Source organism: Polyergus mexicanus, unplaced genomic scaffold (genome assembly GCF_030449975.1).
Source record: "Polyergus mexicanus isolate NDT 795.1 unplaced genomic scaffold, iyPolMexi1.0 SCAF_17, whole genome shotgun sequence".
Classification (NCBI taxonomy): domain Eukaryota; kingdom Metazoa; phylum Arthropoda; class Insecta; order Hymenoptera; family Formicidae; genus Polyergus; species Polyergus mexicanus.
In genome coordinates this window covers 5,505,535-5,524,061 of record NW_027223337.1, presented here as the reverse complement: position 1 = coordinate 5,524,061, position 18,527 = coordinate 5,505,535, and the positions used below count along the sequence as shown (strand labels likewise).

The 18,527-nt window shown below is 41.9% G+C and overlaps 1 protein-coding gene across 3 annotated transcripts in view; it reads left to right on the top strand.

Annotated features, from left to right (window-relative positions):
* Nucleotides 1-12,814, top strand: part of LOC138940445 (T-box protein H15) — a 49,425-nt gene extending 36,611 nt beyond the window's left edge. The window contains exons 5-7 of one of the 3 annotated variants that reach the window (XR_011448001.1): nt 9,510-9,586; nt 9,912-10,596; nt 12,749-12,814. Coding sequence is in view for 2 of the 3 variants with exons in the window: in XM_070309346.1 (XP_070165447.1) it covers nt 9,510-9,586; nt 9,912-10,530 (696 nt within the window). In the remaining variant the exon portion in view is untranslated. Of the gene's footprint in view, nt 1-9,509; nt 9,587-9,911; nt 12,716-12,748 lie in introns of those variants that run through there. The other 2 variants (XM_070309347.1, XM_070309346.1) reach the window with 2 other exon arrangements.
* The last annotated feature ends 5,713 nt before the right edge of the window (nt 12,815-18,527 follow it).

Sequence of the window (18,527 nt, the reverse complement as noted above, 5' to 3'; positions counted from 1 at the left end):
TAGAAGAGAGACTGAAGAGGCAGAAGGCGATAGTTTTTAGTGGCTGCGAGCGTCGGCGTCGGCGCGGGCGCGAACGAAAGAAAACATAAATAATCGCGTTGAAATGAGACAGGGAGAAGAAGGAAGAGGAAGATGAAGAGGAAGAAAGCATGGGCCCTCTTTCGGAGCCACACACGGCGGTTATGTGTCTCGATCTCGTCGAACCTGATGCCTGTACTCCGCCCCCTCTCGACGCTCTCGTACTCTGAAGATGCTGAAGAGGAAGCTGACGCGAGACACGATGGCTCGTCGACCTGACGCCGCAATCTTTCGCGTTCATAGACGATTTATCTCGCGATCCAACGTTCGATGTCTCGAACGTGTTATCTCCTTACCAAATATCGCTCCTTCGAGACACCTTGAACGAGATGCTCCTCGCGATCTGATATCCTTCGAAGCTTGGGATGGACTACATTAAAGGCGAGTTCTCCACGAGAGGGTTAATTAATTCGCTGTCCCAGACAGGGGAACACGCGCGTTGCGTGAGCAGAGATTAAAATTCGCTTCCGCTCGTCGACGTCCGAGTGACGTTAATGATCGTGTTGATATCACACTTTTCTCGGAGCCCTTCGACACTGGCCGGCATGCAACCAGCCGTTGAGAATTAACGCTCAAGTGATCGCGTGAATTTTCATGAATTGGGCACGTACATACGATATTATCCATGTGTACCAAAAACAATGCTGCCTGTGTCAAAGATATAAAATGTTTCTTCCTTAGTATTTCCATAAGATACTTTGCATCTTTCGATTGTAATTTTACTAAGAGACGTAGCAAGCGATTTCTTTCTATCTAAAATATTAATATACGAATTGTTCTGAGAGTCACGATAAAATATGATAAAAGATCAATTTAAAAATCAAAAGTTTATAATCTAAACCAGCACGCGTCGACACACACACACACACACACACACACAAATATATACATCTTATTCTTCTAGATTTTAAATTCGAGGTTCAAAATTATCAAACATTATATTCAACATCGTGTGTTTTGAGAACTTGAAGATATTATATTGCCATAATTCAGAAATATTATAAAATTGAATGAGAGAAAATTGTTGAAATACTCTACAGGTGCATAATTTCCCAATAATCGGATTAATCTGTCGTAGACGGACCACCCGGTCGACAAAGGCATCGCGCTCGAATTGAAACGTCGCTCGCGGCGTCGCATCCGCGTCTCGACGTATTTATAAATCAGTCGGCGTATGATAATTTAATTTTATCGCTAGTCGTCACCATAGCGGCAGAGCGGCATTTTGGCGGCAAAGGGCGAAAAAAGGCGGCGTGATGGGCGAGCGAGCGTGGCGGCGCGAGCACACAAGCGGCACTAAATAGCGCGCTGAGACGAGACGAGAGAGAGAGAGAGAGAGAGAGCGCGGGGAACCCCCTTTCTTCAATAAGCGTGTCTCTATTAAATCTATTATTAGAGAACCCGGGCTTCTCTCTCGGGTGCGAAAGCATCCCTTTCAATTACCTACAGCTTCATTTCGCGCGCTCTCTACCGGGTGTGCGCGACTCGGGGAGCCGTATAAGGGAGGACGATAACGCCCCGTAAGCTCCTCGAAGGAGTTTCGAGGATCGCGAAAGCCTGAGGATATTATCCGGGGATCTAAACAGTCTAGATCTCGAAGTATATCGCGTGATCCGTGGGTTTAAGGACGCGAGGATTAGAGTATCAGGGGGATATCCGGGAAGAGTCCGGAAAGGGAGTCTAGAATTTGAGGATGTAAATATTGGAGGATTCGAAAATTCAAGAATTCGAGGATCCTAATAAGAGAAAAATCCCAATGTGCTGAAAATCTTCGAGGATCCGAGTATTCCAATTTTCAAAGACTGAAAAATTCAAGAATGCGAAGATCTACGTATATCCGAAAGTTTCGAAAATATGTAACGTAAAATTTACACTACTTACATAATATTAAGAGAGGTCAAAAGAAGATTTAGAGTTTGACAGTCTATTTGAGAGGACTCGAATATAAGATAATTTAAAAATATGAATATCTAAATATCGGAAAATTGCGCGAAATATTATAAATTTAAGACGATTTTCGTTGAAAATATGAGTTGAATAGCTCGTTAGAAAATATTACATTATTGGAAAAAGGATGTTTAGACTTTGTTTCGACGAGTAGATCTCCATGACATTTCCGATCACATCGATTATAAAGGCATCAGGCTGTCCATTACGAAGCATGATTTACTGTCGCGTAAGGCCATTACCGCAATTAAGCGCGTAATATCGCGCTCGTATACACATTTTGACCCGCATCGATGTTTCCATAATGAGAAAACAAGCACGTGTGTTCCCCGATAAACGGAATATTATCGTTGCGTGAAATAATGTCGACTTTATTCCGCGCTAAGCTCAAGTTTACGACGCTTATCCGCCGCATCGTCTCTCTCTCTCCCTCTCTCGCGCGCGCGCAATTAGTCTTGCAAATTTGATTACGAACGCGGGCAGAAACAATAGTGTTATCGGACGATTATTAGACGAGCCTTTTAATCATCGCGCGCGAGTGCCCTGCCGGCATTTTAATTTTAAATTGGCCCCGAGCACGCATCCTTGAAAATTTTCATAATAGCCATCTTGCGCGCAATTAACGGCTTTAGCTATCGAAAATCTACCGCGCCGTGAATTATTATTACTGGGAGAAATCGTTCGCTTATTAATCAATTATGGTGATCTTAATCGTCGAGCATGAGGATCAGATGCTATAACTCGTGGAATAAGCTAAAATGACATTGGAAAATAAATTATGGTATATGTTTAAAATATATTTTCGCTTCCTCACAGAGGAAGCTTTGTTTTCGTGACAAAATTTTTTTTCGAGTTTAAGAATGTTCCAAAACGTCGAAAAATCATATTCCTAAAAAATGTCTGTAGGTGTGTATGTGTGTATGTACACAATATATCGTACAATCTCCAAACTTTCGCAATTTTTGAGATATCGGGTTAAATTTTTTTTTACATGGGTAGAGTATCATTCAAGGATGGTTGGTATTGAATTTGGTGAGGATCGATGAAAGGGTTCATTTTTTATAAAATTTTTAATTTTTTTGGGGAATGTCTGTACACGCTGTAACTTTCGGAAAATTTGGAGATATCGGATTAAATTTTTTTACACGAATAAAGTATTATTAAAGGATGATTTGCTACTGAATTTGGTGAGTATCGATGAAAGGGTTCATTTTTTATAAAATTTTAAATCTTTTGAGAAATGTCTGTACACGCTGTAACTTTCGGAAAATTTGAAATTTCGGATTAAATTTTTTTACATGAATAGAGTATCATTAATAGACGATTGTATAATAAAGTTAATTAAGTGTTTCTTAAATGTGTTTATATATTTCTAAAAATGTATAATCTATAACGATTATATAAAAATAAAAAAAAAGTGTGTAAATTGGAAAATAGCATATTGCTTCTTTATCTTTTTATTTCGTTCACAAAGCTTCCTCTACGAGGAAGTAAAAATTGAAAAAAAAACCGCATGCTTAAAGCAGCTTAAGCTTCGTAAAAGAAAATGATGTGGGAAGCAATGTGCAAGTTTCTAATTTGCACAACTCTACTTGTTTAGCAATTTAAACGTAACGTTTATATGAATAATTTACATTGATTTTTTTGTAACTTTGTGTCATATCTTATACGTGTTAATAATTTGCCACGTGTCTAGAAATGTCGTAAATTTACAAAATTCCATCCATTCGTTTGTTTATCTAAAAAAAACTTGAGAAACAGATGCGAGAATCTAATAATAGAAGTTCATTTTGAGAATATCCTTTTTATTTGAGATAATATTAAAAAAAAAAAAAAAGCAGGGGTCAAGTTTCGATGTTTCCGACCTCTTCTTCGTCTCTCTCTCTCTCTTAATTTCGTTGCAAAAGACCAGCTTCCTGGTGCCGGACTCAAATGGACCTGCACGCGAGCCGCGAGTACGTATCAATATCAGAATATCATGTGCATCCGACTTGAGTCCCGACTTGGGTCCGCACCGCCCACTGTGTTCGCAAATTCTCTCAATTTTTTTTCATCGGTCCGGCGCTCCGCAGCTGGACGTAATTGGCGTACCTGTCCTTCGGATCGGTCGTGCCGATCTGTCCTCGGGCCGCCGTGTCGGCGGCCTGTCTGATGACGGGGTCCGATTCGCGTGCGTGTGCGTGCGTTCTCGACAGAAAATTGCTTTCCACCACCGACCGGTGCGCCGTGTGGACGTCGCAGCCTCGGAAACGCGCAAATTTCGCATTGAAGTTTTCGTCGCGTGACACGCTTTGAAAGCTGAAGCCGCGGCGCTCGGGAGCATACCGGGTGTCCCATTATTAATGCAGGTCTATAAAATGCAGGATTCGTGTGTAAAATAACAAGGATAATAACAACAGAATATAAAAGATCTATATAAGATGGAAAATAAAACATTCCTTTTTTTTTTTGAGACTATATCTAGATGATTCTTATAGGGGGGGAAATTATTAATCGGTAAAAATGGTATATATTGTATAATGTATATCAAACTAAAATTAATTCATCAAAATCACGTATTTAACCGATACGTATAATTCATACTAAACCTTTATATATATATATAAAAAAGAGAGAGACTTAAAATTCTCCAAGTGACGATAAAGCGGTGAAACACCCTGTAGACGCGGGGCTTCTTGTTCGTCTATTAACCGCCAGTAATGACGCGGTGGCATCTTACGATCGGCGCGACAGAGGATTCTCGAAAATTACTTCGCGAGAGCGTTATACGCGTCGTAGGTCCATACATATGTCGGTAACCGGCGTTTAAAGACGGGAATCGGGGCCTCCTCCCGCGGGACGTAATGCGTCGCAAAAAGGGGCTCGTACAAAGAGATACGTGCGTGACGACGTGCATGAACGTGCGACGCATTGTCGTGGGTATAACGAGATGAATACGCGACTGTTATTCAGCCTTCTAAAACCTTATAAGAGAGTTCGAGGAAATATTTCGATTTTTCTCCATGTTGAAAAATATACGAAACTCTTCATTCAATAGTGTTCCCTCTCGCCATTAACAAATTTGTAAGACTTATAAATTCGCACGCTTCTTCATATTTTTCTATTTGATATTATTTCGTGTAATTTTTCTTTTTCTCTTTTTCTTTCTCACGCCATGTTCGCGCTTAAAACTCCATTACGCACATTGGCGTATATAATCTTAATCGTCTCGTCCTCTCTAATGACTCGCGAGCGCGCCGGATGTCTCGTTCGCACTTTGCGTATCGCGTACGACACGGGGCCATGCGTTGTTCCCATGCGTGGCGGGAAGCGTCATCTCTCGGGGACGCGTCTCTCGCCGAGGATTTATTCGCACGCGGCGGACGATGCGCTCTGTCCGGGCGTCGCTTCGGGGCTCCGGGGGCTACCGAGCCGAAGCAGAACGGCGAGCATGCGAGGCGAATTTATCATGCGGTGTACCACTCGCTGCGCGCTACACAGCCGACATCGTAAATCGGTTTGGGAAGTGGTCCAAGCGTTTGGCCGAGCCGTGTCAGCGAAATCGTATAACTTGGACGGGCCGACCCGACCGTGTTTGTCGGAAAGCCCGGTGCCAGTGGCGTCGGGGCTTGAACGCTATCGCTGGAAATTTCATCGATCGGTGTGAAATAGATCGGGCGATTTTTCCGCGCGAATCGTCGAATTAAATGCGGCGATTCGATTCACAGTTTTGTCTAATGCAAAATTGTTTTCGTGATATTTTAATTTTTTATATCCGCATACAATAACAAGACTGCACATACTGCACCGTTCTAAGAAAAGAATTTTAAAGGCTTTAATCATTTTTTTTTTTTTTTTTAATTATAAGCACTTGAAAATATTTAGCGCTTTTCATTTAATTATTAAGATCGAGTAGATGATGCAAAAATCTTATTCTACATTTAAGATCAATCTTAGAAAAGTTTCGGAAAGAAATATTCGTTAAAAGTTGGAGATTAATATTTTTTAAGGGGGCGAGCATGGCGTTTAATTAAATTTGTACAGTGTGGATATTCCACGCCACTGCGAAGCAACAAATCCATCGTAAAGCAGAAGAGCTCGACAAGAATGTCGGTAGAACGCGGTAAAGCGCCCCGATATCAAAGACCAGAAGTCGTTCGAAATTCACGTCCGGTATGATCCGTCTCGCGGATTTCAAAGACGGAATATCCGCCCGGCGATTCGCTCGTAAAATGACGACGACGAGGAGGCGACCGCGAATCGTCAGGCGAACCGATGACGAGAAGCGAACGCAGAAAGGAGAGGAGACGCAGGACGGGGGACGGGGAGGTGGCGAGATGTTGTCGAGGGAGCGGGGATGCTGACGGCGATGGTGATGGTGGCGATGGTGGCGGGCCAGATGTTTGGCTAATGATGTCAGCGGAATCGTAACTAAAACCGAGGCGGCCCCGGGCTTAGCGTCGGCTTAGCCTCAGCTTTGAAGGAAAGAGTCTTATTACCCGGGGTCTGCACGTGCTGCTCGTGAGCGCGAAACCGTAGGGTAATTGGACCACCCACTCGACACACCGAGAGTGCCACTCTCCTCTCGCTGCCTTCTCCTCCTTCCTCCTCTTCTCTTTTTTTTCTTCTTCTTCTTCCGTTCTTCTTCCTCCCGGCTCTCCGAGGACGCGAAAACGGCGACGAGCTTTCGACGAGCAGATAAACTGAAAGTCGCGCGATGACTTCCAGTCCGGACGGTCGCCGATATGCAGCTTCGCTCTCGCGTCGGACAGGATGCGGATGGAGATGCTGACGCTGAAACTTATCGAGAATACCCGCGACTCTCGTCGAATCGTCAAGACTACCGATAAATCCGGCTAAAACGGCTGTGACGGTTGCCTTGTATATGCGCGCCGATTATATAGATTACAGATGTTGTTACAAGAGTCATCGTTCTTCTTCGGCGAATCTTCCGTGTTGAAAATAAAAACAATACGACGTGTTATATCTGAAGAAGGGAAACTTATTGTTTTTTATTTTACATTATTAACATTAAATAATATTCTAATTTATGATATTAAATTATAATATCAAAGCGCGGTAACTTTCCTTTTAATTGGACTATTATCGTGGACTAAATGCGACGCCTCGTTTGCTTCCGAGTTTTGGAACAGTGCGGATTAATTGGACCACCTACGGATAACTCGAGTTGCGACAAGCGGCTCCCTTTTCCAAATAAATACGCGCGTGTTGTGCCTCGTCTTGGGTAGAGGGGACCTTCCCGAAAGACATCGGTGCCCCAAGTCGATGCGGTAGGAGCGTGTCGTTCAGATGAACCGCGTCACATCTCGTCCGTGACACCCGACCCGGAAGACAAGGCTGATTTATGCCTGCTGGTTCGCCAGACGGAAATTGAATGGGTCCGCGTCGAGGGATATCATTGCGTTTGTTTGACATTTTTATGCGGTACCACCGATGTTCTCCGTCTGTATTCGAGCGCCAGCGCGCTTGGGAAGGCGCTAATTAACCAAGCGCCGTCTAATCACCCAATTTACCAAATCTAAACTTGCTCTCGGCCAACTAACACCTTTGGCATCTGGAAAGTTTTTTCAAAAAAGATCGTGCTCACCGCAGATATAATTATTAATCCTTTAAGGATGTGCAAGCATCATAGATTAATTTCAATTTTGCGATAGTCTTATTTATTTTTAATATATTTTTATAAGAATCTCTCTATAATTATATATATATATACATATATATATACATCATTTATATAAAATTTTTTAAAAATTTTCTTATTCTTAAAGGACAATATTACTAACGATAAGATTGATACATTTTATTTCAATTTATATTTCACGACCGTTTATATTCCAAAATTAGAACACGCGCACTTCTTTTTTCCCACCTCCGTAACTTTCGAGTGTTTTTTATTATTATTATTATTATTATTATTAGTTGCTATTAGTACATAAGACATCGCGCGCGCGTATAAAAAAAGATAAATAAAATTTATTCGGAATGTCATTTACTTTTATTCGGAGTTGTTGGTCGTGAGCGAATTTGTATCTTGCGAATGTCGACTCGTTTCGCGCTTAAACGCGCGGAAAATCTCGTCGGTTCAACACGTCCCTTTGTGTTTGAAAACTTTGCGACAGTTTTTTTTGAACAGGTATCCTCCGGACAACGAGATCTGTCCTCGAACGATTTTGCGGAAGATGGAGGAGGGTACGCGAGGCGAAGGGCATTGCCGGTTTTGACGCCGAGAAAACGAGGCCACCTGTGCATCCGTCGACATCGTGGGTGGGCCTCGTAGGTAACGCGAAACATCCAACTTAGGGCGGAGAGCCGACTTAGGGTAGATTTCCGTGGGGTTGGCGCATACGAGAGCGGAACGAGAAAGGAAAACAGTCCGACCACTTAAGGGCCTACTACAAACGTGACGATGTGTAGCCCAATACACGTAGACAAACTTTTTCGAATTTCCTGCCATTGACCACCGTGCTAGTCGATTTTTCAAGTACCGAGCGTGAACAAAGCACTCTTTGCCCTCGCAGCGAGAGGATCTGCTAACATGGTAAAGGATGTTTCAGTGGCACTATTATATTGAAAAGATAGGGGATTGTAGAAAGAAAGAAAATTATCACGTATTTTTTGAGTAAACTGGTAAAGGGAACCACTACATCAAGGACGCGACAATGGAGGGTATTATAACTGCAAAACCATAACTTTACAGAAGAGTGTGTTATATGTGCGATGTGCTTTGTCTTTAATATTTTTCTGCGTATACTAGGATTTAGAGGAACCTTTCCTCTTGCAGAGTCTCATTTAAACGTATTACTTTTAATGTAGGTTACATACCCGTATCTTTTTATCGGATCCATCGCGCATCATCATTTTTCTCCTGTTACTTTACTCAAGTACAGTCGGCTCTTTTGACCGACGATAAATCGAAAAAGGAGTTCAATCTATCGTGCACAAGAGACACTTTATCGAAGGGTTAACTCTCGTACGTTGTTCGTATCGAGCAATATCGTGGCCGCTTATCCCTTATTTCGGTTCAAAGTATATATCTGACTCAATTCAGACGATGAATCAACCAATCGCGTCTCGATTTTCCGCTATTATTTCTCATAAAAATTTCTGTCCCCCGATTCGTTTTCGTAACAGTTGAGGATTCACCCTGGTGCATCGGCGACGCGTTTCCCCTATCTCTTCCCTCCAATTCTCTCGATTTCCTATCATCCACCTCTTCGCCGCCTTCTTCTAATTTTACGAGCCGTTGACTCCCGATCGATGGAACGAACCGTTTCGAAACAGCCGGCCGTTTTCCGCCACGCGCCGTTGACCGTACGGTGACGTAATTTTGCCCGAGCCGAAGCTGAGCGCCGGGTAATAAGATCGGTTAATGCGCGAGAGATCGTCCCGATGTTTAATACGAATTCGAGGGCGACCGGATCTTCGATCGCCGATCTCTCGTTCGTCGCGTTACTAACCGACCATCTCTTTCCCGCCTGTTACAGATCACGAAGCTCAAGATCGATAGTAATCCGTTCGCCAAGGGCTTTCGAGATTCTTCTCGTCTTACGGACTTTGAGAGGTGAGTTGCTTGACTTTTTTTTTTTTTATAACGGATTCTGCTCTAAAAATTAGATTCATATATCTTTTCTATTTTTAAGTATTACACTTTAAATATAAGGCTAAAATTGTGCGTGTATTTGTCGGCTTGTCAAAGTTTAAGCGGCTACCGCTTTAAAGAGAGATCATTAATTTTAGAAAGCTGCACAAAAGCTTATGTCGAGAAAAGAGAAAAATTAACAATGAAAGCGTAAAACAAATCGTTTGTCAATGTAAACAGGCGTAAAAAATTTAAAATGAATTTCTCGAAGAATTATAGCTAGAAAACGGTATGCATAATGGAGCAGTTTCCCTTTTAGGGAGACGATGGAATCCATGTTAGCGGAGCAACAGTCGTTGAGGTTTCCGCATCGGTTGCCTTTCGAAATGGAGCAGCTCCAGGCGGGCGCAGTGAGCAACCTTAGTTTGGAGGAGAAGGCTTTATGGGCCGCGCGTTCCCAGATGTTGTTAAGGGCGGCGGCGGCCGTGGCCGTCAGTCCCTACGCTCAGTTGGTGAGTCCGGCTTTGGTCTATCCTGGCGCGCCGACGGCTGGTACCAGCCATCAGCAGCAGCAGCAGCAGCAGCAGCAGCAACAACAACAGCAACATCAACAGCAACAACAACAGCAACAGCTGGGTCACCTGTGGTGGGCCTCGTCAATTGGTCCGACTCTGTTCGCGGCGGCGCACCATCAACAGCAATTGGCCGCCACCAGTTCCCAGCAGAATTCGACGTGTCCCGCGGCTCCACGACCCCTCTATCCGTCGCCGCTCGCCCTGGCTCACCACCGATTCTCACCCTATCACACGACGACCGCCCCCAAGTCCTCGACGCCGGCCGTGCCGTCGCCGTCGCCGTCCAGAAGGGCCACCCCGTCGCCCACGGATAGTCTCAGCAGGGAGGCTCAGGATCTGTCGCCCTCGTAGTCGCCGGCTTTCTCGTAACCTCGTTAGAGAAGTGTACCGGTACCGTGATTTTCCCAATGGAAAAAGGTTTGAGACTTTTTATTAAGGCTCCGTCGACGAAAAAATTCGAATTTTCGAATGCGAAGGGTTTCGATAAATTGGATGATTTTTTTTTTTTTTTTTTTTTTTTTTTTTTTCACGGAGAAACGTGCAATTCCTTGTTACGCGATGAAAGCGAGCTTTTCTCGATTCAAATCGAAGCGTGATTGATTCGCATCACTTTACAATCACAATTTCTTCTCTCACGGAGAAATGAAGAAACTTTACGCGCGGTGAGAATCGATTTCCATCGTGCCACTCGTTCAATTTAAATTATCTCTTTTCTTTTTTTTCCAGATTTCTAAAATATACGCCAATTCTATAAAATTGGTCACGGCATTCTTGTTTCAGAAGAATGTAGAGGTGCAATATTTATTAAACTAATATTAATAATTTATTAATTAATATAATCCTTCTTATCTTTATTATTTCTCAAGGAGCCGGTCTCCATTCCGCTAGAGATGAATATATAACGACTACGTATTTAAAAAAAAAAAAAAAAACAAAAAAAAACGTTGATATTGTACGCACAAGGGGAGAGATAAATTGTTATAAAATATTTACGCAACGGAGATCGATTTTCGTCGCGCGTGCCCGTCGCGCAGCATCGAAAGGAGTATATCGGAGTCGGTATTGACGATACTCGCGGAACCCGCGGCGTGAATAGCGACGATGATTGTGGTGTCGGAAGTATTCTCGACGGCGCAGTCGAATTGCTCTCCGTCTTTCTCCCGCGCCGCGAAAGAAACGCATCGCGGGAAAAGAAACGTAAAGCTCTCCGAGAGTCTGAATACGCCCGTCTCTCTCGGCTCTGAACTCTCGACCTTTGGCGAGCATGGTGGCAAGCGCGGAGGACCCGAGCCGTTTCACGTGACTCGACGATTCCGTTGTCTCTCGACCGGACCTTGGGACTGACTGAGAGGGGCCCCGGACCTGTGTATATCCTCGCCCCGATCAGCGATCGGAAGCGATAGGATCGCCGCGATCCTGGTAATCAAGATACACCTACGGATATAGACTTTGAAAAAGAAACGATATCATTATAAAAAAATCTGTTACACTTGCAGAGGACGCGCCGAAAATAAGGTACCGTATTATATTCAAGTTTAATTTTTTTTTGTTTTTTTTTGTTTTTGTTTGGAATACATTTTTTACACATCGATTCTTATGGCAATTCTTGAAGGTAAAAGGAAACCATGCGAGGACATATTCAATTGTATAATTCGATATAGATATTTTCATAGGTATTTTTAGTCGAATAATTTTTGTTACACGTTTGATAGACAATATATTTTCGTATATTTTTCAAAATCCTTTTTTTTTTTTTTTTTAATTTCGTATTTATTTTATACGCAAATAACATGGTGCGTTATTTCGAAATTGTGTGAATGAACGATCGCGAAGATCACGGCGGCGAATATTGTAAATATGTAACCATCTTGGCTCTCAAGACGGCATAATTTCCGTACATGATACGTACGTATATACAATCTTTAAGGGTAACTAAGTTGTACGGCGATTAAAGTCTACTGTACATAGGTATACATATATATGTATACTTGCGACCGACGTAGGATATAACTACGCCTCTATCTCTTGTAACATAAGCTGTATATTTCGTATCACGACCTATTGTTATCGTTATTTATGTTTCGATTGCGTATTTCGGCGCGAGGGAGCGCGAAGTGAACGGAAGGTAAAATCGGAATTTTAAAAGACGCGAGGATCCTTAACTTTCGAAAATTCAATGATCCGATGACTTTGCGCCTCCTTCGCGTGCACCTTAAAGGGTTATTATCGCCGCGGCGATTAGTTAGTTAGCGTAGAGCGTTATATTGTTAATGCTTGTGTTGTGAAGAAAACGCATACACCTATCGCTGTGCAAGCTGCTCCCTTGTAAATAAACCCGAATAAACTCTTGTACCGAGCGTACCGTTCCGAATATTTCCTCTGGCCATCGTGCGTTTATTTCTCGTTATTTACGAAAGTTATTTCATCGAAACTAGACGATTTCGAGAGTTTTATACAAATTTTGACAAAGTCGCAAATTTTCATATTTATATAAATTTTTAACAACCTATAATCTATACGTCATTATATAATTGCTTATCAAATAACAGGAATATATTTCCTGTTATAGATCATTCATCATCGCAATGCAGAGATATTATTCTTCGAACAGATCGCTCCAGCATCTATTTTCTCATACCTTACTGGCGTGAAGTACTCTGCGTTGATACCACTGCTTACCATTATAACGCAGTGATTCTGTTCGAGCTGGCGTGTAAACGCTTAGGCAAATGTTGTTGGTTCTATACGGTTAACCAGCTACAGGATGCCCCTTTAAAGGCATCATCACGCGATCCTCAAGCCGACCGTGCGATTAGGGGATGAAGGAATCACCGTCCGCGCTGGGAAAGCGAGACAGGCTTGACCGCCGACGCGTCACGAGATCGCTCTCTCGCAAACGCTCGTCGTTTCCGGCGATGGACATTTTTATTAACACACGTTCCGTATATTTATCGTGTTAAAAAACGTTGATAACTATATATATATATATATATATATATATATATATATATATATATATATATATATATATATATATATATATACGTGTCCATAAGAGTGTACGCGTGTGAGGGTGGGAGAGCGAGAGGGAGATGAAGTTGAATTAAACATATTAAATCTTTAAATTTAATATAAAATATAAATTTTTATGTCAGACAACTTTTTTAGATAATTTCTAAAAGGCTCAATGTTTTTAATCTTAACAATTACGATATTGCACGATTGACATTTTATTTATTTGCTCTTTTAAGAATTTGTAAATGCAAACTTTATTACAGCTATGTCGATTGAAGATATTCATTTACTAAACTTCCATTAGATAAAATTTATCGTTCATTAAAATATTTGCTTTATTAATTTGTCGAGAGATGATTGTGTCGTAAAGTGGACAGGATAAATGCATTTCCATTCTTACGGTCATTCGTATCAGACGGGCATTAAAATTAATAGACGGATGACTTGACGATCCATTCTTTGGCCGTAAATCACGTTTCGCGTTCGCTACGAAAAAAAAAATCCGGTATTAGCAGGACGAAAGGGAAAAGGGCAAAAAGCGGCGCAATCGCAACATCGAAAATGTTCGTTTTAATTAACATTCGTTTCGATTATGGCCTCTCTCGTCATAAAGCACGCGATTGCTATCGCACCTTCGGGGGATTGACGATGCATAAATTTTCTTCGCTCATTAAAATGAAATTATCTGCATTATCTGCAAATAATTTTGCTATTGAGAGTGTAATTTTCACACAAAAAAAAAAAAAAAAATCTCAGACGTCAGAAAGATATTTAAAGACGTCTTAATCTTTCATTATCAGATATCCTTCACATGATTTTCTCTCTATTGTTAAGATTCTCGCGTTGTTTAACATGTTATATTTTAAATACTTCATATAAAAGTCATAAATTTTATTAACTGTTGAATTATTATATTTTTTAATTACATAAAACATGTGTCACACGAGATTCCAATAACTTTGCAACACTTTTTTTTTTTTAATATATATATATATACTTTGTTATATTTTTTTTATAAATTCATTCTTGCGACTTTAAATCGAAGAAAATTCAGACATTTCGTTCATTTAACGCCTTTTCCTGTAGAACTGCAATTCCGTGCGAGAGAACGGCGCGTTATCCTGGATAGGAGGCGGACGGTTTCATCAGGCCGGTGCCGCAGGATACACTGCGAGAAACCACCGTCGCGAAAGGCATCGGAGAGCGGTGGCGTTTTAATGCGGAATGAAGGCATTATAAAACCATTAGCCCAGCGAGCCCATTCGCTTTTGCGTGCGAATGTGCGTGCCCATTGCCGCCGCTCTTTATTTAAATACACAAAACATTAACGGCTTTGCTCGTCCCGGTCGCCGCGCGGTCTTCTTCATCCTAAACGTATCTCGGCGCCGATGTTCGCATCCTTCTGTCGAGAATTTTTTTTTTTTTTTCCTCAGACGACGATGGTCCCTTTCCCAATCTCTTTGCCCGTTAACTTAACCACTCTCGGATAAGTTCCTTAATTTATTTATTTCGTAAGTACGTAAATAAGCTGACTTTTCTTTCACATACATGCTCCGATATAAGAGATATATTTTCACAGACTGTTCAAAAAAAGTTTAATTCTTTGAAAATGTTTTATCTTTTAGTCCATTAATTGTCGTTTTACTTTATTCACATAACTCGTATTTTACAAGATTTTATACTATACAGTATTCATTTTGAAGTAACACACCCCTCTTTAGCTACAACGTACGTGCGGTCTTGTTTTTATTCTCTATTTTTCGTATTCGCTGCATTTCCTTGATACCTTGATCAAGGTATCATCTTACTCTTCGTGCCTTATTATGTTAATTTATGCTTTGCAATCTAATTGTGAGTAAAATCTCCCTCGAGGATTTCCTTGTAAGTAAAATACTCTTGCATTTCCTCTCTAGTACTCTGCGTTGATACCACTGCTTTCTCTCTCTTTCTTTTTATCCCGCTTTTCTATACCGACTCTGTTCGTTTCTCTTTCCCCCACTTTTTCTCTCTCTTTGTCTCCTTACGCCTTCTTCCTCCAAGGAATACCGCGTCAGCTTTAATAACAACTTGCTTAACCGACTTACGGCACCGCTCATTCAGCGTGTCTGTTAAATCGTTAATTACCCCCGCGAGAAGGTGAGATCGGAGAAACCACGAAGGAGGGACGAGAGAGTAAAAAGAGCCAGACTTAAACGAACAAATGCGAAGAGAGAAAGAGCCAGTTGGCGAACGAAGAAAAGCAATGTCGAGGGTCCAGAACGAAAAACGGCGACGATCGGAGTCGTTTCGTCGTGCCCTTTTTTTCTCGTCCCCCCCCCTCCCCCTCGCCTCCTCTGTCCCACCCTCTTTTCCCCTTGCCTTTCGTACCTTCTGGAAGCTGCACCACGCCGGTGAAACGCCCACTTCCTGGCTGATGCACGGCCGCTTTATTCCGCGTTTGAGAGCGAAAGGGGCACGAGAAGGTACGGCGAAGAAAGGGAGAAAGAGAATGGAAAAAGAGAGAAGGGATAAATAGTCGTTTTGCCTAATCTCTCCGGTAATGTCCCGCCGAGAATTAACGAGCCGGGACGAGAAACGAGAGAAAAAGAGAGAGAGAGAGAGAGATGCGAGAAGGCTGAAGGGGAAGGTGCGAAGAGAAGAGGGTTGCTAGCACATAGGATCAGCATTAATTATATTGGTTGCCACAGGTGCCAACAATCTGATTATCAGATCTCGATCGAATCCCGATCATCCGTATGATTTCGGTCGGTGTCTCAAATAAGAGCGGGGCATCAATTCCCTTTTGGCTATCGATATCCTGGTCTTATCGAAGTTTGTAATTTTCCTCGATCCTCTCAAACTTACGTTGTTAAATTGACTGATAAATATATTTATTCGATAAATGTTTATTTACAGGAAATACTTCGACGATATATTATTATTATTATTAATAATTATTTAATATTTTAATTAAATTAATTAATTTATTATTCTAAATTAATATGAATTATTGTTCTAAATATCTCTCTGCAACGAGAGTTGAAGAAAGATCAATTTTATATTTATCAATGAATCTATTGTTGTTTTATCCGCTTTTATTGATTATATTGTACGATACACTCTATGCGTGGCGTAAAATTAACAGAAAATTATTATTCTCTCCGTGTCTTTCCGACATTATATTTTATTTTTTGTCAAAATTTGTTTACTTTTGTCACTCAAAATTTTCGGCTACCGGGAAAAATAGAAAGCAGAGAACGGAAAAGCATGAAACTTTCTTTTAGAAAGCGTGATTGAGGAAAAAAAACAACAAACGCACGTACATAAATAAATTCTTTCTTTGAGAAAGTATGGTTCAAAAAGCAAAGTAAACGCATAAATAAGTATTTTTCCCCAAAAGAATACCGCGAAAGTGTACGCCCCGGAGTGCGGGATGGGGTCGGGGCGGTGGGGGGGGGGGGGGAGGGGAGGCGGCGGCAGGCATAGAAAACAGCAATCGCTGTGAAATAAAATGGCGGCCCGACAATGCCACCGGTATCGATTTGGTCCCGACGGCCATCCACCGGCCGGTCGTGCATGTACGCATGTGCGTGTGCATTTGTGTAAAGTCGCCGTTCAATCCCCGCAATCGCGTAGGTGCGAACCGCAGGATACGAGGGCGCCGTTTCGCTTGCGCGCTAGGAAAGGGGTGGGAGGGAGGGGGGGGGGAGCGGGCGAGATGGCACCCGATCGGCCGTTTATTAACGAACGCGTGTCGCGCCCCGCGTTCCCTTAAGCACGTATTAATTGATCGAATTAATTAATTCGTCCGACTCGCGGCGCGCCGGGAGGCTCCACGGGGAGCCCCATCCCTCTCCCCCCTCCACCCACAAATTTGACAAGTCGCAAGGTGGTTGTCGCCGATCGGAGGAATATCCCGCGAATATCGTGCGACACCCTCGCGAAAAGTTATACGCAATCACGCGTGTTGAATAAATCGATAGACGCATCTTGTAATAGAATAAATGGGGTAAGAAGCGACGTGGGGTTTTAATCTACGGCTACCGCATATTAGCAATAGTGAGGAATATAATGAGCGTGATAACATTATCGCTTTCGCTAAAGTGCCATTCATACGAGAATAATGTACGTGTGTGTGTGTGTGAGTTTACTACTTTATGATAGATTAGTTTAAATTAATAGACAGTATGTTACGAATATGACGATTGACTAATTGCTGGGTGTATTTTAATATAGTTTGAAAACATAATCTAGTTTAAATCTAGCGCGTGTCCTTTTTTTATACACGCATATTATTTTATTATAATAATAAATTAAACACAAATAATGAGTTATGTTAAAACGATTGTTGACGTCATGTTATAATCGGTATATCACAATATCGTCGCAATTAATTTTGATTTTTGATATTTTATTTTATTTATTTATTTTTTTTAATTATTTTATTAAGTCCGCGCGCGCATTAATCATTTTAAATGACGCTAAAGAATCCATAAATCGTGCAGATGTCCGGCTATAATTAAAACTTAAACTACTTGTGATATTGAACAGTTCAAGAACCTCGGCGTGTCGAGATACGTATCGGCAATTTCGCGACGAAGGAGTTCATTAACTAGACTTTCAATCCGAAAAACGATGATTCGGCCCTTTTTAATGACGCCCGCTTCGCCGATCGGGAGTCTGGTCCTCGTTAGATCGGGCTTACACGACACCCGAGTTAGGTAAGTTAAGAAGCGAGAACCGGGTAGTCTGGGTGCACCAAGTACGAGGGACTACCGAGAGGTCGGGAGAAAGGGAGAGAGAGAGAGAGAGGTCCTCGAAGAGTGAAACCCGAGCTGACTCCCCCTTTTTCCCATCTCGCTCGGATAGAGGCACTACGATTCATTCATTCGCCGGTTCTCGAGTGCGCGCGCGTGCACGACCTACCGCGCGTCACCGCTAATCTCGATTTACAACTGGAAGAAAAATCGACTATACTCGACATTTAATCGGGTATCGGAATTGGATTCTGATATCCCGAATATCCCGGTCTCGCGAATATCCGCCGGTCGTTTTCTTTTTTCTTTGGGGTAGCAGCTTTTTCGGTTCGCTCTTGGGTAAAAATCGGCGGAAACAATTCTCGTTGCTCTTCTCGCATACATTGCATTTTTTTTTCGGACGAATTGGAGATGTAATGGAATTTTTTCAAATATCGCACGTGATACATTCTACAGTTCTGTTCTTTTCTTTATTTAATGCTATATAATTTTTAAATTAATTAACATATAGAAATGGAGCAGTAGAGTACTGTGTATGCGTTAAAAAAAAACACTGTTCTAATAAGTTTAAAAAGTAATATTTAACAAATGTAAATT